A 25,678-nucleotide genomic window follows, 5' to 3' on the forward strand; every position below is an offset into this window, starting at 1 on the left:
GGCCGAAGGCCGGGCGCGGTGGCTCACACCTGTAATCCCAGCACTTTGGGAGGCCGAGACGGGTGGATCATGAGGTCAGGAGATCGAGACCATCCTGGCTAACACGGTGAAACCCCGTCTCTACTAAAAATACAAAAACTAGCCGGGCGAGGTGGCGGGCGCCTGTCGTCCCAGCTACTCAGGAGGCTGAGGCAGAGTAAACCCGGGAGACGGAGCTTGCAGTGAGCTGAGATCCGGCCACTGCACTCCAGTCCGGGCGACAGAGCGAGACTCTGCCTCAAAAAAAAAAAAAAAAAAAAAAAAAATCCATTGCAGCAGAAACAGTGGGATGCAACGTATCTTAAAAACAAAAAGGGTCAGGCTGGGTATGGTGGCTCACGCCTGTAATCCCAGCACTCTGGGAGGCTGAGATGGGTGGATCACCTGAGGTCAGGAGTTTGAGACCAGCCCAGCCAAACTGGTAAAACCCTGTCTCTACTAAAAATACAAAAATTAGCTGAGTGTGTGGTGGCACGTGCCTATAATCCCAGGTACTCGGGAGGCTGAGGCAGGAGAATCGCTTGAACCGGGAGGTGGAGTTGAATCGCTTGAACCGGGAGGTGGAGTTTGCAGCGAGCCGAGGCTGTGCCATTCCACTCCAGCCAGGGCAACAGAGTGAGACTCAATCTTAAAAAAAAAAAAAAAAAAAAAAAATAGCCGGGAGTGGTGGCAGGCACCTGTAATCCTAGCTACTTGGGAGGCTGAGGCAGGCGAATTGCTTGAATCCCAGAGGTGGAGGTTGCAGTGACCTGAGATGGTGCCACTGCACTCTAGCCTGGGCAGCAGAGCAAGACTCCGTCTCATGAAAAAAAAGAAAAAAAAGACAAAAAAGACTCAGTAAACTTATTGTTGAATCCTTTACCAATTAATGCAACTTTTGAATCTTTTCTCAATAACCATTCTTTTGTAATTCATAACTTATGTATTTAAGGAATGTTTCATACACATAGGAAATAACCACATTCTATAAAGGGTCTAAATACATAAAACCATCACGTTTATTAGCAAATCTTTATCTCCTCGAATGTGTCAGTAGCTTAAGAAATAATGAAGGCCGAAGGCCGGGCGCGGTGGCTCACACCTGTAATCCCAGCACTTTTTGAGTCCAAGGTGGGTGGATCACGAGGTCAGGAGATTGAGACCATCCTGGCTAATACGGTGAAACCCCGTCTCTACTAAAAATACAAAAAAATTAGCCAGGCATGGTGGCAGGCACCTGTAGTCCCAGCTACTTGGGAGGCTGAGGCAGGAGAATTGCTTGAACCCAGGAGGCAGAGGTTGCAGTGAGCTGAGATCGCGCCACTGCATTCCAGCTTGGGCGACAGAGCGAGACTCTGTCTCCAAAAAAAAAAAAAAAAGGAAATAATGAGGGCCGGGCACAGTGGCTCACACTTGTAATCTGAGCACTTTGGTAGGCTGAGGGGGGTGGATCTCTTGAGATCTTGAGGTCAGGAGTTTCAGACCGACCAGCCTGGCCAACGTGGTGAAACCCTGTCTTTCCTAAAAATACAAAAATTAGGACATGGTCGCGCGTGCCTGTAATCCTAGCTACTCGGGAGGCAGGGGGATGAGAATCACTTGAACCCGGAGGCAGAGGTTGCAGTGAGCTGAGATTGTGCTACTGCACTCCAGCCTGGGGGACAGAGTCAGATTCCATTTAAAAAAAAAAAAAAAAAAAAAAGAAATAAAACAAACAAAAAAAGAAGTAATGAATAGGCCTGGCATGGTGGCTCATGCCTGTAATCCCAGCTATTTGGGAGGTTGAGGCAGATAGATCACTTGAGCCCAGGAGTTCCAGATCAGCCTGGGTAACATAATGAGACCCTGTCTCTACCAAAAATACAAAAATTAGCCAGATGTGGTGGCGTGTACCTGTGGTCCCAGCTATTTGGGAGGCTGAGGCAGGAGGATTGCTTGAGTCCAGGAGGCAGAGGTTGCAGTGGGCCGAGATGGAGCCACTGCATTCCAGCCTGGATGATAGAGTGAGACCCTATTTCAAAAAAAAGAAAAAAAAATAGAGTCAAGGAAATGTTATCCACTTTTAGTTAGCAAGGTCTTTACTCATCAGGAAATGTAAAACTTCTACTTTTAAAAAAGAACTATTGACTGGGCGCGGTGGCTCAGGCCTATAACCTCAGCACTTTGGGAAGCCGAGGCAGAAGGATTGCCTGAGCTCAGGAGACCAGCCTAGGCAACATGGTGAAACCCCATCTCTACTAAAAATACAAAAATTAGCTGGGCATGGCGGCACACTCCTGTAATCCCAGTCACTTGGGAGGCTGAGGCATGAGAATCACTTGAACCAGGTAGGCGGAGTATAGTGAGCCGAGATCACGCCACTGCACTCTTCAGCCTGGATGATAGAGCAAGACAAGACTCTATCTCCCAAAAAACCAAAAACCCCAGAAAAACCCACAAATAAAAATACAAAAAATTAGCCAGGCATGGTGGCAGGCGCCTGTAGTCCCAGCTACTTGGGAGGCTGAGGCATGAGAATTGCTTGACCTTGGAAGGCAGAAAGCAGAGAATTGCAGTGAGCTGAGATCGTACTACTGCACTCCAGTCTGGGTGACAAAACGAGATTCTATCTCCAAAAAAAAAAAAGGAAAAATGTTTGATTCTTTTACTTTCTAAAAAGGATTTACATACTTTCCTCCCACTCCAGATGGGGATTTCATCTTTGATTTGTAGCTGCTTTTTTCCACTTGGCAATGTCGTGATCATCTATCTTTTAATGTCAACAAACAGTATACATGATCATTCTTTTTTTTGTTTTTGAGACAGTCTTGCTCTGTTGCCCAGACTGGAGTGCAGTGCCATCATGGCTCACTGCAGCCTCCTGGGCTCAAGCAATACTCCTGCCTCAGCCTTCCAAGTAGCTGGGACCACAGGCACGCACCACCATGTCCAGCTGATTTTTACTTTTTTTTTGTAGAGATGGGGGTCTCACTAGGTTGCCCAGGCTGGTCTCAAACTCCTGGGCTCAAGCAATCTTCCCACTTCAGCCTCCCAAAGTGCTAGGAATACAGGTATGAGCCACTGTGCCTGGCCTACCTGATCATTTTTTTTTTCCTTCTTGATGGAGTTTCACTCTTGTTGCTCAGGCTGGAGTACAATGGCTCGATCTTGGCTCACTGCAACCTCCACCTCCCGGGTTCAAGTGATTCTCTTGCCTCAGCCTCCTGAGTGGTTGGGATTACAGGCGCACACCAACATGCCCGGCTAACTTTTGTATTTTTAGTAGAGACGGGGTTTCACCATGTTGGCCAGGCTGGTCTCAAACTCCTGACCTCGTGATCTGCTCGCCTTGGCCTCCTAAAGTGCTGGGATTACAGGCGTGAGCCACTGCGCCCGGCCTACATGATCATTTCTAATACGCACCTGGTATTCCATATTTACCATTTTAACCTTTTGGACATTAAGGTTATTTTCCAGTTTATTATTACAGAAACTTTAATAAGCATCTTCGCATGTGGTTTTGTTTTGGAATAATTGTACATTCACATAGTTTCAAGAAATGGATCAGGCCGGGCACGGTGGCTCACACCTGTAATCCAGCACTTTGGGAGGCTGAGGTGGGTGGATCACGAGGTCAGGAGTTTGAGACCAGCCTGGCCAACATGGTGAAACCCCATCTCTACTAAAAATACAAAAATTAGCTGGGCGTGGTGTCATGCACCTATAATGCCAGCTACTTGGGAGGCTGAGGCAGGAGAATTGTTTGAACCAGGGAGGCAGAAGCTGCAATGAGTCAAGATTGCGCCATTGCACTCCAGCCTGGGCAACAGGGCAAGACTGTCTCAAAAAAAAAAAAAAAAAAAAAAGGATGGAAATCCATTGTATGCTTTGCCCATTTCCCAATTTTGCAAAATTATATAGTAACCAGAATATTTACATTGAAACAACCCACTGATTTTATTCAGATTTACTTGTACTCATATTTATATGTTTACATAGTTTTCTGCACATGTCTGATTCTTCTGTCAAACAAAATTCCTTTTTTTTTTTTTTTGAGACAGGGACTTGCTCTGTTGCCCAGGCTGGAGTGCAGTGGCACAGTCTCTGGTCACTGTAACCTCTGCCTCCCGGGCTCGAGCAATCTTCCCTCCTTGGCCTTCCAAACTGCTGGGATTATAGGTGTGAGCCACTACGCCTGGCTCAGATTTATTTGAAAGGGCTAATTCCTCCATATCTTTGTCAGTACTACTCTTGGGTTTAGTTTAGTTTATCTCTCTGTAACTCAAGATTACTTTTTTTATAGTTTTAAATAGTTTTTGACATTTAAATATTTCATCTATTTGAGCTTAATTTTGGTGTAAGGGTGTGAAGAAAGAGATCTGATTTTTTTTCTAAATGGATTAGCCAGTTGCCTCAATATATCTTACTAATACCATGAAGTAGTTGACTAGGTTATCAATATAGTTGTTAAAGGAAGGTATCATTAAAAAAAAAAAAGATACATGCATATCTACTGATCAAGTGTGGTGGAGATGAAGAACTTAGTACTCATGTATAAAATCTCAGGAAAGAGCCTTATTGGCCTTAATTAGGTCGTAATGCCTATCTCTTGGACCTATCACCATAGCCAGAGGCTGTAAGGTCTGTCAGAATATGATTGGAATGCTTCTGAAAGGGAAGTGAAGACTATATTTTAGAATAAGGAAAAGGGTGTAGTGCTTGCTTTAAAAGAGGCATTCTATGGGTTGCAATGTTTAGAACATTTTATTAAAGTACAAAATTGTTGGAATTTAGCTAATAGAAAAACATAGTAAATATTTACAAAAACACTGATAACATCACTCAAGTCACACACATGTAACAATGTAGACAGGTCTTAACAAAGTTTACAAATTGAAATTATGGAGATTTCCCAAAATAAATCTAATAGCTCATTGCTGAGCATGGTTATCAATACAACATTTAAGATATTGGAGCAAATGTCCCCAAGTCTTCTGCAATCCAGTGCCCCTTAAAATTGGTTTCTCTCTTTGGGAGATTCAGACCCAGAGGCAGCCAGAGGGGATAGGTCAAGAGCTGAAATAATCACCTAACTAGTCTAATTTTCTTCATTCTATTGACTGTGTCAAGTTATAGACACAGCCAAAGTGTTTTCCTTCAGCCTCTGATGATTTGAGAAGATGAAGGTGAGCAATTTCTCATTGCTTAAAGAAAAACTTAGCACGTAAGAGGCTGAGTGTAGAGTATCTATACTAGAACCATAAAGTTCTGTCTGATGGTAAATTATGTAGAAAACTAAGATAAAACAGAGAATTATGCTCTATCTCATATTTACTGAAAGTAGGAAAGGAGGAAAAGTGACACTTTTAAATCAAACTGCTCTAGTTTTAGCACAGTGGATGGTTAATAAACACACTGCTTTATGCTGAAGTGACCAGATAACTATTTCTACAGTTCAGAATAACTTAAAATCAGGTTTTAAAGACCAAAGAAAGCAGACTCAAAACACCGACAAAGCAGAGAAGAAAACAATGCCCATGAGATGGTCACTATTTAGACAGTATTATAAAAAGCTAAAGAACATTTGGGCTTTACTTCACTTTGATGGTCTTGTACTAAAAACACCTTCCCCAAACTAAATTCAGACGGGAGGAAGTTAAGAGCTTCAGGTAACTTTAAAACCAGTCTTGGTTTCAGTAAGATAATTACTTAAAATAATCACCTCACATTTTAAAACAGATCATCTTCATCTGACTCTTCCAGGTACTTTATAGGTTTCTTTGCCCGCACAGATTTTGCCCGAGGAGCCACAGCTGAGTCAAAGTCCATATGGAAGTCATCACTCTCCCCCCTGGATTTCTAAAAGAGAAAAGCCCAGGTAACTTGCACAATGTAAATCTGACGACATAATTGTAATGTTAAAAAAATGTATCAAGACACTACATTCAAGGAGTTTTCTACTTTCTACTAAGTAATAAAAAGCAGATCTAAAGCCAACTCTTCCATTGCCCAAATAAGTGACATTATTTAACTTTGTTAAAACTAAATACAGCAAAAGCTAACAGATTATGAGTTAATTTTCTTAAAGACATGCCAAATAAGCAATGGCTTAGTTATGTGTTTCAGAACACCTATAGCAAAAGGACTGACTAGAATCAACACTCACCTTGCTTGTGACTGCTTTCGAAACAATTTTCTCAAAATTAGAGTCAGAATCATCAGAAGTGGATGGCTTCCTTTTGCGGCGAATCTTGGTTTTGGCAGGATCAGGCTTTTGAGAGACACCAGAATTCAAAGCTGGTTCCCTTTTAGTTCCTTTAGGGGCAGCCCTTTTTTTGGCAACGGTAGTGGAGGTGGAAGACTGACCTGCAATTCAATACAGGCATTTGTTACAGCCGCTGTTTTTTTGAGATGGGATCTCACTCTATCGCCCAGGCTGGAGTGCAATGGCGTTATCTTGGCTCACTGCAACCTCTGCCTCCTGGGATTACAGGCGCGTGCCACCACATCTGGCTAATTTTTTGTATTTTTAGTAGAGATGGGGTTCCACCATGTTGGTCAAGCTGGTCTCAAACTCCTGACCTCAGGTGATCCACTCGCCTTGGCCTCCCAAAGTGCTGGGATTACAGGCATGAGCCACTGTGCCCGACCTACTCACAGCCACTCTTAGATTAATTGTTCTCATTGTGAACTTTCTTCAGCAATGTGATGACTGTGTACATTTAACATAGGAAAAGACAATCTAAGAGGGGTGAAAGTAGAGAATCAAAGTATTCTTAAACATTCTATTTTTTTTTTCTGAGATAGTGTCTTGCTCTATCTCGCCCAGGCTGGAATGCAGTGGCACGATCTCAGCTCACTGTAGCCTCTGCCTCCTGGGTTCAAGCAATTCTCCCGTTTCAGCCTCCCGAGTAGCTGACTACAGGCATGTGCCACCACACCTGGCTAATTTTATATTCTTAGTAGAGATGAGGTTTCACTATATTGGCCAGGCTAGTCTCGAAATCGTGACCTCAGGTGATCCACCCACCTTGGCCTCCCAAAGTGCTAGGATTACAGGCATGAGCCACTGCATCCAGCCTTAAACATTCAATTTTAAGAATATGTTTTACATTAAACATTTGCAATTGCTTATAAATCCTATCCTTGCCATAGAAATGAACTAGATGAAGCTTGGTACTGAGAGAAACATGCTGATTTTAAACACTTGGATTACCTTATTTTTGGAGACAGGGTCTCACTCTCTCACTCAGGCTGAAGTGCAGTGGCTTGATCATAGCTCACTGCAGCCTTGAACTCCTGGCCTCAAGCGATCCTCTTGCTTTAGCCTCCCAAAGTGCTGGGATTACAGAGGCATGAGCCACTCTGCCTGGCTTTTGTTTTGTTTTGTTTTGTTTTTTGACTAGTCAAGTGCAGTAGTGAGAAGGAGGGAAAAGAGTAGAACAAGGAGTTTGATCTGTAACTGAATGAACAATCAGGACCAGCCTTGACTACTAATTTTGATTATAAAGATCTAAAAGAAATTGCTTCCATTTGGAAAAGGTTTAATTTGTAATATCAATAGTAAGTTTTGGCAATAAAAAATTGAAATTGCCACGTGAAAACCAGTTAGTTAATTGCAAAATTAACCCATCTCAAAGATTTAGGCTTACTTTTTGCTGCTGTCTTCTTCACTGTCACATTCTTTTTAGGAACTGTGTTTGTAATTTCAGTTTCATTTGGGAAATGTGTAGCAGGAGGGCTTGAAGACAGTGGTACACTGTCCTTAGCATCATCAGCTTCAAGGTCTATCATTTCAAATGGAAAGGAAAATAGTACATTTAAGCCAACACATGAAAATCCATTTTCTGCTTTGTGCCTGGTATGAATTCCTATTTAAACACCAAATATGTGACTTTTCTGGAATATTTAAAACATGCTTTTTTAAATTTTTTGAGACAGAGTCTTGCTCTGTCGCCCAGGCTGGAGTGCAGTGGCTCGATCTCGGCTCACTGCAAGCTCCGCCTCCCGGGTTCACACCATTCTCCTGCCTCAGCCTCCCGAGTAGCTGGGACTACAGGCGCCCGCCACCACGCCTGGCTAATTTTTTGTATTTTTAGTAGAGACGGGGTTTCACTGTGTTAGCCAGGCTTGTCACGAACTCCTGATCTCAGGTGATCCACCCCCTCGGCCTCCCAAGGTGCTGGGATTACAGATGTGAGCCACCATGCCCAGCCTAAAACATACTCTTAAAACTTTGTTCTAATTTCTGAATTTTTTATCAGCAAGAACAGTTTTTATTTTTTGTATCTCTAGCACCTAGCAAAGTACCTGGCAAGCACTATGATTACTTTTAGTATACTGAATGCAGGACCTATTTACATGTGAAACTAAACCCAATGAACAGTGTCAACATAATGTTAATAAGAACTCAAATTTATTTCCAAAGGAAGTACTTGGATAATGTAGCCAGGATTAGAACCCAGTTGGATCTGAGTGTCCCAGTAAGGCAGATGTCTCACTACTTCTACTTAAATACATACCTGACATAGCACTTTTCTGTGGTTTCAGGTCTTTGTTAGTAAGTCTAGAATTAAAAAAAAAAAATCCTGACAACCAATTCTAAAGGTGTTAATCAAAAAAGAATATATTAGAAACAATCATGACAAAAACTCAGATAAGATATTTACTTTGGGGAAGTTTTGGTCTTAGGTGGACTAGCATCTGATGGGACAAAGTCTTCATCATCAGTTTTTTCATCAAAATCTGAGAAATCTTCATCTGAATCCAAATCCACTGTGAATTTGGTTTTTGCTAGTAAAAAAACCATATACAAAAAAATCAAAGAGGGTAGTAGGAGAAATACTTAATTCATAGGTCGATATAACATTTCATGAATATTTTAGTTTTTAATCTCCTGAAAGATGCTTCAGTGTTTCAAAGCTTTAACTTACTTTAATTTACTGCCCTATTAAGACACAGTAATTTCTGGGGCAAAGTACCCTGAAGTATATTGGCCATTCCACTCTTACAGCTTATCTATAATGTTCTTTAGTTTTCCTTACTTGCTGCTCTTCGTGGCTCTGTTTCTCGTGGAGGGACATCAAAATTACTTTCGTCACTGCTCCTATCTGATTCTGAATCAGACCAGGGATTTCTCTTCTTTCCTTTTTTGATTGGCTTAAATGGCAATGTAGTTTGTTTCTTTGTCTTTGTACCTACAGGAGAGATAGAAATTAACCACCTTTATATATTCTTAGACTCACTTTTCTCCATCTATCATCCATCCATGCTTCAAATTTATTAACTGCTGTGATAGTTCTGAGAATACAATCGTGAAAAGAAACAGATATGGCCCCTGTTTTTGTGGTGCATATAGCTTGGTCACTTAATCTTATAAATAAATACAATGTGGCCGGGCACAGTGGCTCATGCCTGTAATCCCAACACTTGGGAGGCTGGGGTGGGAGGATTACTTGAGCCCAGGGGTTTGAGATCAGCTGGGGTAAGATACAAGACCCTGTCTTAGCTGGGTGCGGTGGCTCACACTTGTAATCTCAGCACTTTGGGAGGGTGAGGTAGGTGCATCGCTTGAGCTCAGGAGCTCAAGACCAGCCTAGACAACATGGCAAAACCCCATCTCTACAAAAAATACAGACATTAGTGGGCATAGTGGAGTGTGCCTGTGGTTCCAGCCACTAGGGAGGCTGAGGTGGGAGGACTGTTTGAGCCTAGGAGGTCGAGGCTACAGTGGGCTGTGATCATGCCACTATACTGCAGCCTGGGAGACAGAGTGAGATCTTGTCTCAAAAAAAGAAAAAAAGAAAAAAAGAAAAAAAAAAAAGAAAAAGGACTGTCTCTACAAAATACGAAAAATTTTTAGAAATTAGCCAGTCATGGTGGTGAGCGCCTATAGTCCCAGCTCCTTGGGAGGCCGAGATAGAAGGATTGCTTGAGCCAGGATTTCAAGACCAGCCTGGGGAACAGAGTGAAACTCTGTCCCCAAAAAAGTAGATACTCAAGGACAATACATAGCTCAATCAATGGAACAGAATTGAGAGTCCATAAGTAAACCTTAACATTTATAGTCAATTGATTTTTGACAAGGGTGAAGACAAACATTGTGGATAGAAGCCTTTTTAACATATGGTACTGAAATAATTGGATATCTACCTGCAAAGGAATCAGGTTGGACACCTTCTTTACACCATATACAAAAACTAATTCAAAGTGGATCAAAGACCTAAATATAAGAGCTAAAACTATAAAATGCTTAGAATAAAACACAGAAGTCTACCTTCATGGGCTTAGCAAAATGGGAGGCCGAGGTGGGCGGATCGCTTGAGGTCAGGAGTTCTAGACCAGCCTGGCCAACCTGGTGAAATCCTGTTTCTACTAAAAATACAAAAATTAGTTGGGCATGGTGGTACGTGCCTGTAATCCTAGCTACTCGCGAGGCTGAGGCAGGAGAACTGCCTGAATCTAGCAGGCGGAGGTTGCAGTGAGCTGAGATCTCACTACTACTGCATGCCAGCCTAGGCAAGAGAGCAAAATTCTGTCTCAAAAAAAAAAGAATGAAGTACTAATACATGAGCTACTACATGGGTTACCCTTGAAAATATTATGTTAAGTAAGTAAGTCATCTCCAAAAGACCACATATTATATGATTCAATTTGTAGGAAATGCTCCGAATAGGAAAATCTAGAGGCAGCAGATTTTTAGTAGATTTTTTAGTCGTTGCCTAGTGGGGCAAGGAGTTGGTGGCAAATGGCAAACGATTGTTAATGAGTTCAGTTTTCTTGGGGGGTGATAAATTGTACTAAAACTGTGTCTATACTAAAACCACTAAATGGCATACTTTACTTTCATTTTTTTTTGAGTTGGAGTCTTGCTCTGTCGCCCAGGCTAGAGTGCAATGGTACAGTCTTGGCTCTCTGCAACCTCTGCCTCCTGGGTTCAAGTGAAACTCGTGCCTCAGCCTTTCGAGTACCTGGGACTATAGGCACACACCACCACACCCAACTAATTTTTGTATTTTTAGTAAAGATGGGGTTTCACCATGTTGGCCAGGCTGGTCTCAAACTCCTGACCTCAAGTGATCCACGAGCCTTAGCCTCCTAAAGTGCTGGGATTAAGGCATAAGCCATGGTGCCCAGCCGAATGGCATACGTTAAATGGGCAAATCTGGCATGTGAATATCTCAATAAAGATGTTTCAAAAAAAGTAGACAGTAAAGGCATTATCAAATGATTAACAGAATTGTTAATTCTATTTAGTTCATTGAGTGAACATTACCTATATCCGAAGCATGATGTTGAACTCTAGAGATAATATAATACAAACATGACTAATATGTGGTCACTTTCCTTAAGAAACTGTATACTAGAACCTCATAAGTGGCTAGAAAATGAAATCTAATAAACTGGGTATTTTCTTAGATCCCAATTCAGGAATTCAAATTAACGAACTACTTCATTACAAAATATTTTCTATAATGAATCAAATCCCAAGGACAGTATTAAAGAGGTCCAGGCCAGGTGCAGTGGCTCATGCCTATAATCCCAGCACTTTGGGAGGCCGAGGGGGGTGAATCACAAGGTCAGGAGTTCAAGACCAGCCTGACCAACATGGTGAAACCCCATCTCTACTAAAAATACAAAAATTAGCCAGGCGTGGTAGTGCATGCCTGTAATCCCAGTTACTCGGGAGGCTAAGGCAGGAGAATCCTTTGAACTGAGGAGGTGAAGGACGCAGTGAGCCGAGATCGAGCCACTGCACTCCAGCCTGGACCACAAGAGCGAAACTCTGTCTCAAAAAAAAAAAGAGGTCCAAGTAGAATTCAGATACAGTCCTCTTTCACATTTCTCAATTCAATTCAACAAAAAGGTTTTGAACATCTTTGTGGAATGTGCTAGGTAACAAACACAATTTAATCTTTGCTTTATACCATTTTCCTAAAAATGTTGTAATACCTGGTTCTCTTTTCTGTTTCTTTTCTAATCTTTGTTTTAGGCCTTCTAGTTCCATACCATCTTCTTGAGGGCTTCCTTCAGTATTTTCATTCTGAAAGATAGCAAAGTTAGGGTTGGATATAGAATAAATTCTGAACTATGGGATTAGAAATTTTATACATTTTTGGCCGAGAGCTGTGGCTCACGCCTGTAATCCCAACACTTTGGGAGGCTGTGGCAGGCAGATCTCTTGAGGTCAGGAGTTCGAGACCAGCCTGGCCAAGACGGTGAAACCCCACCTCTACTAAAAATACAAAAATTAGCTGGGTGTGATGATGTGCCCCCAACTACTTGGGAGGCTGAGGCACGAGAATCGCTTGAATACGGGAGGCAGAGGTTGCTGTAAGCTGAGATCCTGCCATTGTATTCCAGCCTGGGTGACACGGTGAGACTCCATCTCAAAAAAAATAAATAAAAAGAATAAAAATGTATATATATTTTTTTCAATTTTAGGTGGAGGTATGCATCAATATTTTATGCATAATGTTTTTAAGAGTATTACCTTTTTTTTTTTTTTTTTTGAGATGGAGTTTCACTCTGTTGCCCAGGCTGGAATGCAGTGGTGTGACCTTGGCTCACTGCAACCTCTGCCTCCTGGGTTCAAGCAATTCTCCTGCCTCAGCCTCCCGAGTAGCTGGGATTACAGGCGCCCGCCACCATGCCCGCCTAATTTTATTTTTAATAGAGACAGGGTTTCACCATGTTGGCCGGGCTAGTCTTGAACCACTGACCTTGAGTGATCCACCCACCTTGGCCTCCCAAAGTGCTGGGATTATAGGTGTGAGCCATGGTGAGAATATTACCTTAATTTTCTTTTTATTTTTCTTTTCTGCCTCTGCTTTCATTTCTATGGTTATTCGCGGAATGACTCTTTGACCACGTGGAGAAGGCAAAACTTCAGCCATTTGTGTTTTTTTCCCCTTGGCCTTCCCCCCTTTCCCAGGAAGTCCGATTTGTTCATCTTGTTTTTCCTTGGCTTCAACAGCCTACAGAAGGGATATAGGAAAGCAAGTTTATATGTTAACAAAAACATTACAGTATCTAAACGGCCAACAGTTAAACTGATTTCACTTTGTTACTTCTTAAAACTTGTGATAAACTGCTCTATAACCTAGTATACTATCAACAACAGTGAAGATGTAATTAAAGCACACCTTGAAAAGGAAGGTGTGGAGACAGAAAACTGGATTTTATTCCTGGTTCTACCACTTAACCTTTTTGAGGAAAACAAAGGAGAAACTAAGAATAAAACATGTATATACATATATATTTGTAAACTCACATACAAAGTATGAAAGGAAGTGATGCATACTTATCCAACCGACCGATTACAATGAGCTAGGCATCTATCCTGAAGTGCAATAATACAAATTTGCTTGTTAAATTTAAGAAATAAGGCTTTTGGTGGTTTTTTTTTTTTTTTAAGAGACAGAGTTTTGCTCTGTCACCCAGGCTGGAGTACAGTGGTATGTGATCATAGTTCACTGCAGCCTTAAACACCTGGTCTCAAGTGACCCTCCCACCTTGGCCTCTGGAGTAGCTGAGACTATAGGCCCATACCACCATGCCTGGCTATTTAAAAAAATTTTTTTTGTGGAGATTAGGTCTTCCTAGGTTGCCCAGGCTGATTTTGAACTCCTAATCTCAAGTGATCCTCCTGCTTCAGCCTCCCAAAGCACACTGGGATTACAGGTGTGAGCCACAGTGCTGGCCTTTTTTCTTACGTTAAAATAATGTTGAGAAACAAATGTTATTAGGAAGATTTAAGTAACAAAGACTCTTCTGAAACCATCTGGATAGCCCTGCTTTCTCCTTTTTTTTTTTTTTTTTTTTTTTTTAGATGGAGTCTTGCTCTGTCACCCAGGCTGGAGTGCAGTGGCGCCATCTCAGCTCACTGCAACTTTGCCTCCTGGGTTCAAGCAATTTTCGTGCCTCAACCTCCTGAGTAGCTGGGATTACAGGCGGATGCCACCACGCCCAACTAATTTTTGTATTTTTAGTAGAGACAGGGTTTCACCATGTTGGCCAGGCTGGTCTCGAACTCCTGACCTCAAGTGATCTGCCCACCTAAGCCTCCCAAAGTGCTGGGATTACAGGCATGAGCCACCATGCCCTGTGGCTTTGTTCTTTTAAGTTGACTTGGGGGACTGGGTTGGTGGTCTTCTTCCACATTTAAGCTCTTTTTATCTTCAGTCCTAATATGTTCTTCCCTTTATCAAAAATCAACTCCTGCTCTTTCCTTATTTTGTCCAAAAACGTCTGGGCAGTCTCCTGGGATCATTTACTGTATTCTAAATAGTATTTTTTTTTTGAGACGCAATTCCACTCTTCTTGCCCAGGCTGGAGTGCAATGGCGCGATCTCAGCTCAATGCAACCTCCGCCTCCTGGGTTCAAGTGATTCTCCTGCTGCAGCCTCCCAAGTAGCTGGGATTACACGAATGTGCCACTACGTCCAGCTAATTTTGCAATTTTAGTAGAGACAGGGTTTCTCCATGTTGGCCAGGCTGGTCTCGAACTCCTGACCTCAAGTGATCTGCCCACCTAAGCCTCCCAAAGTGCTGGGATTACAGGCATGAGCCACCATGCCCTGTGGCTTTGTTCTTTTAAGTTGACTTGGGGGACTGGGTTGGTGGTCTTCTTCCACATTTAAGCTCTTTTTATCTTCTCAGTCCTAATATGTTCTTCCCTTTATCAAAAATCAACTCCTGCTCTTTCCTTTTTTTGTCCAAAAACGTCTGGGCAGTCTCCTGGGATCATTTACTGTATTCTAAATAGTATTTTTTTTTTTGAGATGGAATTCCACTCTTGTTGCCCAGGCTGGAGTACAATGGTGTGATCTCAGCTCAACGCAACCTCCGCTTCCTGGGTTCAAGTGATTCTTCTGCCTCAGCCTCCCAAGTAGCTGGCATTACAGGCATACACCACCACGCCCGGCTAATTTTGCAATTTTTGTAGAGACAGGGTTTCTCTATGTTGGTCAGGCTGGTCTCAAACTCCCAACCTCAGGTGATCTGCCCGCCTTGGCCTCCCAAAATGCTGGGATTATAGGTGTGAGCCACCGCGCCTGGCCTTGTATTCTAAGTAGTATTTAATAATCTGTCCTTTTTTTTTTTTTTTTGAGACAGAGTCTCGTTGTGTTGCCCAGGCTGGAGTGCAGTGGTGCGATCTCAGTTCACTGCAACTTCTGCCTCCCGGTGCAAGCAATTTTCCTGCCTCAGCCTCCTGAGTAGCTGGTATGCACCACCATGCCTGGCTAATTTTTGTGTTTTTAGTAGAAATGGGGTTTCACCATGTTGGCCAGGCTGGTCTTGAACTCCTGACCTCAAGTGATCTGCCCAACTCAGCCTCCCAAAATGCTGGGATTACTAGCGTGAGCCACCACGCCTGGCCAATAATCTGTTCTTTTATATGTTATTTTGAATTTGTCCTTATGCCTCTTATTTTCTTTTTCTTGCCAATTGTGAACTATGTTGACAAAGGTATACTGCTGGAATATACTATTTCATTAATAAAAATTCTAACATGGGCATTATAAACTACACACCTCCAGTTCTTCAATAAATGTAGCCAAGTCTTCTTTCCACAAATCTGACGGACTCTTTCTCTTTAATGTGTCCAGCTCTTGTTCCTTCATAATTACAAAATTGTGTTAATATATGTACACAAGCAGCACATGCAACATACAAATTTTACTTTTACCATTAGAACAAAACTAAGCAGCATGTACCATCCTACCATCAACTCACTTTTTCATTTCTTAGTCTGCAGAGTTCATCTTTCTTTTCCTTGGTTAAATACCAAAGGGGCATATCAAGAAGATAGTTGAAGGTTGGTCCAGAATCTGTTACAGAGTTACTCTTTTCAGTTTCCTTTTCATTGTCACTCTCTTCATTTTCTTCTTCATCTGGAACCTAAAGGATGAATTAAAATCTAGCTTTATTAGACAATGTGAAACATAAACATTATACAATACATAGTCTTTAACAATATAGAAAAGTGCCACTCAAGATTACCTTTTGCTGGGCTTCTTTCCAGGCCTTCACAGGATCCGAATCATATCCCCTCTGAATCAGAACTTTAATTAATTCTTTCTTAGGCTTATTTTCTATTTTAAAAAAAGTAAACAGATATAATGATTTTGAGTAATATTTTAGGAAAGGGATAAGGTTTTACCACAAGTGAAAAGTTTAAAACTGGAAATTAAACTGTCTTGGTACTTGCATAAATTTGCATATCCTGGTATACAGGCAAGTCTCCCTAAACTACCGACAACTGTAAATTACCACAAGAGGGCAGTCAAATCATATATGAGGCTACGATCAAATCTTTTTTTTTTTTTTTTTTGGAGACAGGGTCTCTCTCAGTCTTGTGCCCAGGCTGGAGTGCAGTGGCACTACCTAGGCTCACTGCAGCCTTGACCTCCCCAGCTCAAGTGCTGGGATTACAGGTATGAGCCACCGCACCCAGACAGTATAAGCTATTTGTAATCTTCCTGTTTTTTTTTTTTTTTAAACCATCAGCCTTATTATCTCTTCTCTCTTGGTCTCTTTTATTTTCTATTCCTGTAAACATGATTAGCGTATCTATTTGCTTGATCAATCAGTTTATGCAAGGTCTTCTAGCTCTCTATTCTCATATCTAATTGTCAACTAAATCTTGATTTCTCAAGATGCTCAGTCAAGGAAACACCATCTCTTTCAAACTATAAATACCTAATCAGATATTTAAAAGAAATGCTTGTATAAGTGACCAGGTGAATTAAATGGATTTTGTCTCTTTTTCCACCATTACTCTCACCAAAAATGTTTAAAGAAAGTTTGGTGTAACTAGAGTTTTAGTAAAGCAGTTATTATTCCCAAAACATACCAATGATTATTTTGCCATCTATTTTCTCTAAGATAAAGCGAGCCTGATTATTCAGTTTAGCAGATTCAGCACCAAGCATTCCTAGGAGCCATTCTTTTCTTAATCCATAATATTTAAGTCTGAGTTCAAAAAAGTCTCTTAGAATATCCAACACCGTGTCATATTTCTTTAAACAGCCTACGTGGTCAAAAAGCACCTGGAAAAGGAAAACAAGATTAGAGCCAAGAACAGACAAATTGGCTAAACTTTATAAAGGTAGACTAAGATATACTTTTAAAATTGATATTAATCTTTAATATAAATGGAAACATGTACATCTCACAAAACAAATACATACCATAGAGTTGCATGTGAGACTAGTTTGGAGTTTGAAGACTTTGTGTAGTCCAACTCTCTCTGCCTCTGCCAGTTTTTCTTCAGTCATCTTCACAACAAATTTCACAGTGGTATCTGTATGGTATTCCCTATAGTCTGTTATGAGAGGAGGTGTCTTCTCAGTGCCATTCAACATGGGTTCTAGAACTTGTTCTTTGTATGTCTAAAGAAAGAAAGAATCCTGAAATTTCTAAAATACAGGCTCCTGAATAGTCAACAGCAATAGTACAAAAAGTGTTTCTTTTGATACAAAACTAAAAAAGAAATCCACAATTATTTACCTGGGTCCATGTTCTGATGGGAAGCTCTGAGATTTCAATGGTTGTGGAATTAAGAATAGCTACTTCACCACTAATCACATATTGATTTGGAGCCAGTTCTTCAATAGTACCCTTGAAGTTCTTGTAACTTGGAAGCTAAATTGGCATTTTAAAAAACAATGTTTTTTAAACGTGATACTAGACAGAAATCACAACAGTGTTTAACAATAAATCTAAGTATAAAGTATGAAATTAAATTTTATGTTTGCATCCTCTTTATTCATACAGTCTACTCAACTGAAACCCAAGGAAAAGTTAAGGCTCTTAACGCACACAGAATACTTACCATTGGCAAAGGTTCTTCTCCATCCATCAAACGCCTGATGTTATTTACAACTTCACGCACATCAAAGTTGGGGATTTTGCAGGACCACCCAGTACCGATTCCTTCAGCACCATTTATCAGCACCATGGGAATAATAGGAATGTACCATTCAGGCTCAACACGCTGGTTGTCGTCATATAAAAACCTCAAAGTGTGATCATCTTTTGGTGGAAATAACAACCGAGCCAAAGAGCTAAATAAAGATAAGAATCAAAGAATGTTATTTTATAAAAATACTGAATTTGACACTTAACTTTTATCAAAAGGACATGTGTTATACATGAAAATTATCTTGGTTTTACTTGCTGACTAATACTCATTTAATATTATTTATTGAGTACTTTCTATGTGTCAGGCACATGGACATAAAGTCTCAATCCTCTGGCCGGGCGCAGTGGCTCACGACTGTAATCCCAGCACTTTGGGAGGCCGAGATGGGCGGATCACGAGGTCAGGAGATCGAGACCATCCTGGCTAACATGGTGAAACCCCGTGTCTACTAAAAAATACAAAAAACTAGCCGGGCGAGGTGGCGGGCGCCTGCAGTCCCAGCTACTCGGGAGGCTGAGGCAGGAGAATGGCGTAAACCCGGGAGGCGGAGCTTGCAGTGAGCTGAGATCCGGCCACTGCACTCCATCCTGGGCCACAGAGCACAAAAAAAAAAAAGTCTCAATCCTCAAGGAGCTCACATTCCAGTAGAGGTTTGACAGTGAACATACATTTTGTTAGGTGGTGGGATAAACACTGAGAAGAAAAAGTAGGAAAGTGACTGAAGAGGTGCTAAGGAAAGGTAAGCCGTTTCTGATAGGATAACGTTTGAGCAGAGAAAAGAAACTGAGGGGGCCAGGTGTGGTGGCTTGCGCCTGTAATCACAGCACTTTGGGAAGCTGAGGCAGGTAGATCACCTGAGGGCAGGAGTTCAAGACCAGCCTGGCCAACATGGTGAAACCCCATATCTACTAAAAATATAAAATTAGCTGAGCATGGTGGCATGCACCTATAATCCCAGCTACACAGGAGGCTGAGGCAGGAGAATCACTTGAACCCAGGAGGCAGAGGTTGGAATGAGCTGAAATCGTGCCACGGCATTCCAGCCTGGGCAAAAAGAGCGAAACTCCATCTCAAAAGAAAAAAAAAAAAGAAAAAAGAAACTGAGGGACTGAGCCATTTGGATATCTAGAGAAAGAGCGTTGCAGGCAAAGGAACAAGTAAGTAAACGGCCCTGAAGAGAAAATGTGCTTGGTATATTTGAGTATAGGCCGAGGACAGTGTGGCTGGAGAAGAGATGGTATGAGAAGGAATCAAAAGATATGGAAGGTGGGGACACGGATCACATAATGTCTGGTTAGCTAAAATAGGTCTTTAGATTTTACTCTGAGCAGTTGAAGGTTCAGAGTGACTTATTTTTTTAAAAAATAATTGGCTGTTATAAGATGGTATATTACAGTAGTTTAGATGAGATGGGGGTGGCTTAGTATTTTTCCAATGCAGATCCTATAGGATTGGCTGAGGAACTGGACGTAAGTATCGAGCAAAGCAGTCAAAGGTGACAAGGTTTTTAGCATGAGCAGTTAGAAGGATGGCATTCCATTTACTGAGACAGGAAAACTAAGGATTTGGTTTTATTTTATTTTATTTTATTTTATTTTATTTTATTTTATTTTATTTTTGAGACGGAGTCTCGCTCTGTCGCCCAGGCTGGTGTGCAGTGGCCGGACCCTCAGCTCACTGCAAGCTCCGCCTCCCAGGTTCACGCCATTCTCCTGCCTCAGCCTCCTGAGTAGCTGGGACTACAGGCGCCCGCCACCTCGCCCGGCTAGTTTTTTGTATTTTTTAGTAGAGACGGGGTTTCACCTTGTTAGCCAGGATGGTCTCGATCTCCTGACCTCGTGATCCGCCCATCTCGGCCTCCCAAAGTGCTGGGATTACAGGCTTGAGCCACCGCGCCCGGCCAGGATTTGGTTTTAGACTTATGTTTGAGATATTTAACTAGATATCCAAGTGGGAAATGTTGAGAGGGCAGTCAGACATAAAAGTTGAGAGTTCAGGGGAGAGATCAGGACTGGGGATTTAAAGGTATAGACCAGATGAAAGGGAGATCATTTGGGAATTGAGTGTAGATATTGGAAAGAGATCTGATGAAGGAGTCCTAGAATGGGCCAGTATTTAGAGGTTGGGAAAGTGACAAGGACCCAGCAGAGACAGCTAATAAGGAAAAAGAGAACCACAAGAGTCTACAGTCATAGAGGCCAAATAGTGTCAAGAAGGATGGAGTGATTAGTAACTGTTTGAATGTCACTGAAAGGGTGACTGGGATGACAGTTGAAAATTGACCATTCATAATATACTTTCCATAGGCTTATATAGGAGTAAAATTTCAATTGTGATATTTAGGAAGAATCAAAGTCTCCTTTACTCAGTCCCAAGCTCTACATCAAGATTTCTCAACCTTAGCATAATCGACATGTTGTGCTGGATAATTCTTTTTGTTATGGCGGGGCTTTCCTGTATATGTTAGGGTATTTATAAGCCTCACCCCTGGCCTCTGCCCACTAGATGCCAGTATCTTCTGATTAACTAAGTTTTTGTTTTTTTGGTCAACTAAATCTTACATTGTTTCAAAACTGGAATGGTGAAAGTGAAAGCATACCTACCTGAGCATTGTGAAGATGTATCGTGGACTAGCGGAATCCTTGCCACCATGCAGTCTGGTACCAAACTGACCAATGGGCTGCAAGAGGTTCAGATTATTGCTACCCACAAAATTCTGAGCCAAATTGATAATGGTCATCATTAGTGACATCTGTGGGGAAAAAAGATTCATTAAGTTGAGGCTTTTACTAATACTAATACATTATTATGACTTAATCTCACTATAATCCTGTAACATTTTGTGAGGTTTAGTTGTTTAGTGACTTTCCTCAGATTAATAGATGGCAGAAGTAGTACTTGAACCTACAACTTCTGGCTCCAAGTTTAGGGCTGCCGTCCAACAACAATTTCTATTAAGTCCCACTCAACTTTGAAGGCATAGTTCCTCTCCTTATCCTCAGCAAAATGAAATACTTCCTACTTTGTGTTACAATGCTGTGCTCTTTTCTATTCTAGCATGTATCACTTTATTCTATAGCTGTGTGTATTGGCCCTCTGGCTAAATTGTTGTATCTTGGGGATAAGGAACATATTTTATTTTTATTTATCTTTGTATCCCTGGTACATGGTAGGCATTCAACAAATGTTTGTTGGGTGAAAATTATTGTATCCCTACTATATTTTGATTGAAAGCAACAAGACAACCATTATATTTTAAATTCTAGAAACCTGTAGGCAATCTAGTTCTTTAAAACTGTTTTACCTAATTAATGCAAAAAGCAAACACAAAACATTGGTGTAAAGTCAAACAATTCAGACACACCAAAAAAGTGAAAGTTGCCCTTTCTAATTCCCAGGGGTAACTAAAGTGAACAATTTGAAACATATTCTTGTAGACCTTTTTAGTTATTGTTCTGCCTCTTTTTTTCCTCACCTGACAATAGACTGTGAATATTCCTCAGTGTCAGTGTACAGTTCTACTGAAGCTATAGCACTGATTCTATGCAAACATGTGTCACAATTTATTATAACAATTTTCAAATCAGTGAAGGTCTAAATTTTGACATCACAAAGTTATAATAAACACACTAAGTATCTTTTAATGTACACCTTTGCAGACTTATGAGTATCCCTGCAGGAATACTACTTTCAGAAATTAAAGAGCAAGCAGTTTTATTGTTTGACAGATTTTACCAACTTGTTCTTTACTATGAATATATGAGCTTATACTTTCACCAAATCTATTTTGAGAATGACTCTGCAGGGATTTCTGATATAATGCTTTCTGGAAACATGAATTGTATGCTTACCTCACCATGATGATAAGAAGACATTTCAGCCACTGATCCAGCTAACTGGGCAACCTTTACCTCTCGCTTATCATTCCGTTTAAAGCAAGTAAACAAAACCTTTCTCTGACCTGGTTTCAAACCTTTAAAATGAAATAAGAGCAAACATAAGTATCCTCAATGTAACCATTTTTGGAATTTGATTTCCATCTTACAATGAAAACAGATGAACAAATTGGAACTCACCATCCACCATAGAAGGGATAGATCTCTCGTTATCAGAATTTGAGAACAAGATAAGTTCCTTGTTGATGAAGTCATTATATGTCAGATATGTGGTAGTTTGTCCATACAAGTAATCCTGAAGGACCAAATAGTATTACATTGAGACCACCAGTCTTAACAATGCTCAACACAAAAATCAAACAGAAACCTTTCAGAACTAAGAATTATTTCTGTAATTCTTAAGTCTTAAAGAAATATTGAATAATACATATTTTATGTTTTAAAGATAAACCAAATTTAACTGCTGCACAATTCTATCATATCAAATTTTTTACTAAAATAACTATTCAGTAAGTTTAATTTGCTATAGTATCAATACCAAAAGGTCAGTCTAACAGTCCATTCTGTGGGATATATTTAATACTTTTACCTCAGGAAGTCCAAGTAACTTTCGTTGTCTTCTATCCTCCATGAAATTAGTTAACCATTCCTTTCGATCATCTATCTGTTTTTTGCTAAAGGCCTATAAATTAAAGGATGAAAAAGATGTCAGTGGTACTAATAGGTTCCAAAATATCCTTCTACAAAGAACGAACAAACAACAGAAAAACAACAAAAATCTTGTTTTCCTTTTTTTTTTTTTGAGAGAGTTACTGCTCTCTTGCCCAGGCTAGAGTGCAATGGTGTCATCTCGGCTCACTGCAACCTCCGCCACCTAGGTTCAAGTGATTCTCCTGCCTCAGCCTCACCAGCCCCTGGGATTATAGTTGACCGCCACTACGCCCAGCTAATTTTTGTATTTTTTTGAAACGGAGTTTCACTCTTGTTGCCCAGGCTGGAATGCAATGGTGCGATTTCGGCTCACCACAATCTCCACCTCCCGGATTCAAGTGATTCTCCTGCCTCAGCCTCCCATGTAGCTGGGATTACAAGCGCGCCCCACCACGCCTGGCTAATTTTTTGTATTTTTAGTAGAGACGGGGTTTCTCCATGTTGGTCAGGCTGGTCTCGAACTCCCAAGCTCAGGTGATCCGCCCGCCTCGGCCTCCCAAAGTGCTAGGATTATAGGCGTGAGCCACTGCGCCTGACCTTTCTTTTCTTTTTATATTTTTGAGACGTAGTCTTGCTCTGTTGCCCAGGCTGGGGTGCAGTGGCGCAATCTCGGGCTCACTGCAAGCTCCGCCTCCCGGGTTTGCGCCATTCTCCTGCCTCAGCCTCCCAAGTAGCTGGGACTACAGGTGCCCGCCACCACACCTGGCCAATGTTTTTTTTGCTTTGTTTTGTTTTTTCTTTTGTATTTTCAGTAGAGACAGGGTTTCACCGTGTTAGCCAGGATGGTCTCGATCTCCTGACGCTGTGATCCACCCACCTTAGCCTTCCAAAGTGCTGCGATTACAGGCGTGAACCACTGTGCCCGACCTTACTTCCTTTACTTTTTTTTGAGATGGAGTCTCACTCTGTTGTCCAGGCTGGAGAGCAGTGGCCTGATCTCGGCTCACTACGACCTCTGCCTCCCGGGTTTAAGTGATTCTCCTGCCTCAGCTTCCCGAGTAACTGGGACTACAGGCACCCGCCACCATGCCTGGCTAATTTTTTGTATTTTTAGTAGAGACGGGGTTTCACCGTGTTAGCCAGGATGGTCTAGATCTCCTGACCTTGTGATCTGCCCGCCTTGGCCTCCCAAAGTGCCGGGATTACAGGCGTGAACCACCACGCCTGGCCGAGACGGAGTCTTACACAAAAATGTAAATGTTTCAATTGACTAAAGTAGTGATTTCTAAAATTAGAATGTATATATAAAATACAACTCAAACGTACCAGGCTGATAGCAGCATCATCTTCAGGACCAGAATATTTGAACTGGATACGATGTCTTTTCATATCTGCAAAATATTCTTTAGCTTCCTTTGATGTGCTGGTACCCAAACCTATAAAACCAAGAATACCAAGTTCCCTCATATAGTCTTGTACAGGGTGTATAATAAAATGAGAAGTTCTATATGGGTTTCATTACAAACCTTTGTAATATTTGACTTTCCATTTTTTATGATTTGGAGTAGAACTCTTCCATTCTTCAAATTCAGGAAGGCTATAAAATGCCATTTCTTGCTTGTTTTTGGACACCTGTGATAAAAAACAATGACTGTGGCTTTGTACACTGTGGGGTCCCCTGCATACCTCTGCATGTGACTGGACTTATATGTATATCCAGGTTTGAGGAGTAGGGCCTTAAAATATCCATGATGGTATCTTAGAAATTAGTGTACCTTCACAATGGGAGTGATAAATTCCTCCAGAAAACGATGTCGCAGAAGAGAGGGCCAGTTGTGATGAATAAAATTAATCAGCAAGCCTTTGATGTGGGAACCGTCTTGGTCCTAGAAATATTTGAAAGCCAAAGTTCAAAAGAATTGTTAGGCTGGGCCTGGTAGCTCACACCTGTAATCCCAGCACTTTGGGAGGCCGAGTCAGGCGGATCACCAGAGGTCAGGCGTTCGAGACCAGCCTGGCCAACATGGTGAAACCCCGCCTCTACTAAAAATACAAAAATTAGTTGGGTGTGGTGGCGTCCACCTGCAGTCCCAGCTACTCAGGAGGCTGAGGCAGGAGAATCGTTTGAACCCATGAGGCAGAGGTTGCAGTGAGCCAAGATTGCGTCATTGCACTCCAGCCTGGGCGACAAGGGCGAAAGTCCATCTCAAACAAACAAAGAATTGTTTAGAAATAAAAAAAAGGCCGGGCGCGGTGGCTCAAGCCTGTAATCCCAGCACTTTGGGAGGCCGAGACGGGCGGATCACGAGGTCAGGAGATCAAGACCATCCTGGCTATCACGGTGAAACCCCGTCTCTACTAAAAATACAAAAAACTAGCTGGGCGAGGTGGCGGGCGCCTGTAGTCCCAGCTACTTGGGAGGCTGAGGCAGGAGAATGGCGTGAACCCGGGAGGCGGAGCTTGCAGTGAGCTGAGATCCGGCCACTGCACTCCAGCCTGGGCGACAGAGCAAGACTCCGTCTCAACAAAAAAAAAAAAAAAAAAAAAAGAAATAAAAAAAAAAAAATTATGATTGACCTACTGGCAATTTGTCAAATTTTCTGTGGGAATCAAAAAAGGTCTGTTCAAATCCTGGCTCACTTAACCTGTATTTGTAACATATATATGATATAAGCTTATCTGATTAGATGTTGATTAGAGATAATGAATAAAGCTCCTATTTAAATAATTTATTTTCATGGCAAAAAACACACAATGCAATTAAATTAAGACATGCTTAATTTAGTTGAACAATCTAAAAATTTAATAACAAATCTGACCTGATCTGTCATAATCATTATCTTTCCATAACGAAGAGTTTTCAGTGAATCTTCATCTTCATAGTTTTTCTTGTACTGAAGACCCACAATCTTGATGATATTGTTAATCTCAGCATTTTCCATGATCTGAAATGGACATATACCCAAAAAAAGTGTCTTGTTTATAAATTTGAAAAGAACAAAGAAATTTATCAGTATATGTTGCTTGAATTTTCTTGAGCTCCAGTATTTTGAGCTATTAGCTTATAACTTACTACATCAGAAAGGTCTGTTAAAATAGGCTATAGTGTACCTAACTTCTCAAAATAATCACAAACTGTCTAAAATATATTTTAAAATGCCTAATGAGGGAATTAAATATAAGCATGAAGTCTTGTATTATAAAC

General features: G+C 41.3%; 1 protein-coding gene across 1 annotated transcript in view; it reads right to left on the bottom strand.

The window, feature by feature from the left end:
• Nucleotides 1-4,742: 4,742 nt before the first annotated feature.
• Nucleotides 4,743-25,678, bottom strand: part of TOP2A (DNA topoisomerase II alpha) — a 31,058-nt gene continuing 10,122 nt past the window's right edge. Inside the window, exons 13-35 of the mRNA XM_023204203.1 lie at nt 25,293-25,418; nt 24,249-24,359; nt 24,000-24,105; nt 23,800-23,909; nt 22,412-22,504; nt 22,003-22,117; nt 21,778-21,899; nt 20,530-20,678; nt 17,837-18,068; nt 17,512-17,646; nt 17,193-17,393; nt 16,856-17,051; nt 16,003-16,094; nt 15,736-15,900; nt 15,534-15,617; nt 12,792-12,974; nt 11,950-12,040; nt 9,042-9,194; nt 8,667-8,790; nt 8,520-8,563; nt 7,650-7,784; nt 6,164-6,363; nt 4,743-5,856 (exon numbers count right to left, since the gene is read on the bottom strand). Coding sequence (XP_023059971.1) covers nt 5,728-5,856; nt 6,164-6,363; nt 7,650-7,784; nt 8,520-8,563; nt 8,667-8,790; nt 9,042-9,194; nt 11,950-12,040; nt 12,792-12,974; nt 15,534-15,617; nt 15,736-15,900; nt 16,003-16,094; nt 16,856-17,051; nt 17,193-17,393; nt 17,512-17,646; nt 17,837-18,068; nt 20,530-20,678; nt 21,778-21,899; nt 22,003-22,117; nt 22,412-22,504; nt 23,800-23,909; nt 24,000-24,105; nt 24,249-24,359; nt 25,293-25,418 — 3,096 coding nt within the window. The 3' untranslated portion in view covers nt 4,743-5,727. The remainder of the gene's footprint in view (nt 5,857-6,163; nt 6,364-7,649; nt 7,785-8,519; nt 8,564-8,666; nt 8,791-9,041; nt 9,195-11,949; nt 12,041-12,791; nt 12,975-15,533; nt 15,618-15,735; nt 15,901-16,002; nt 16,095-16,855; nt 17,052-17,192; nt 17,394-17,511; nt 17,647-17,836; nt 18,069-20,529; nt 20,679-21,777; nt 21,900-22,002; nt 22,118-22,411; nt 22,505-23,799; nt 23,910-23,999; nt 24,106-24,248; nt 24,360-25,292; nt 25,419-25,678) is intronic.

The sequence above is a fragment of the Piliocolobus tephrosceles genome, chromosome 16 (genome assembly GCF_002776525.5).
Source record: "Piliocolobus tephrosceles isolate RC106 chromosome 16, ASM277652v3, whole genome shotgun sequence".
NCBI lineage: Eukaryota > Metazoa > Chordata > Mammalia > Primates > Cercopithecidae > Piliocolobus > Piliocolobus tephrosceles.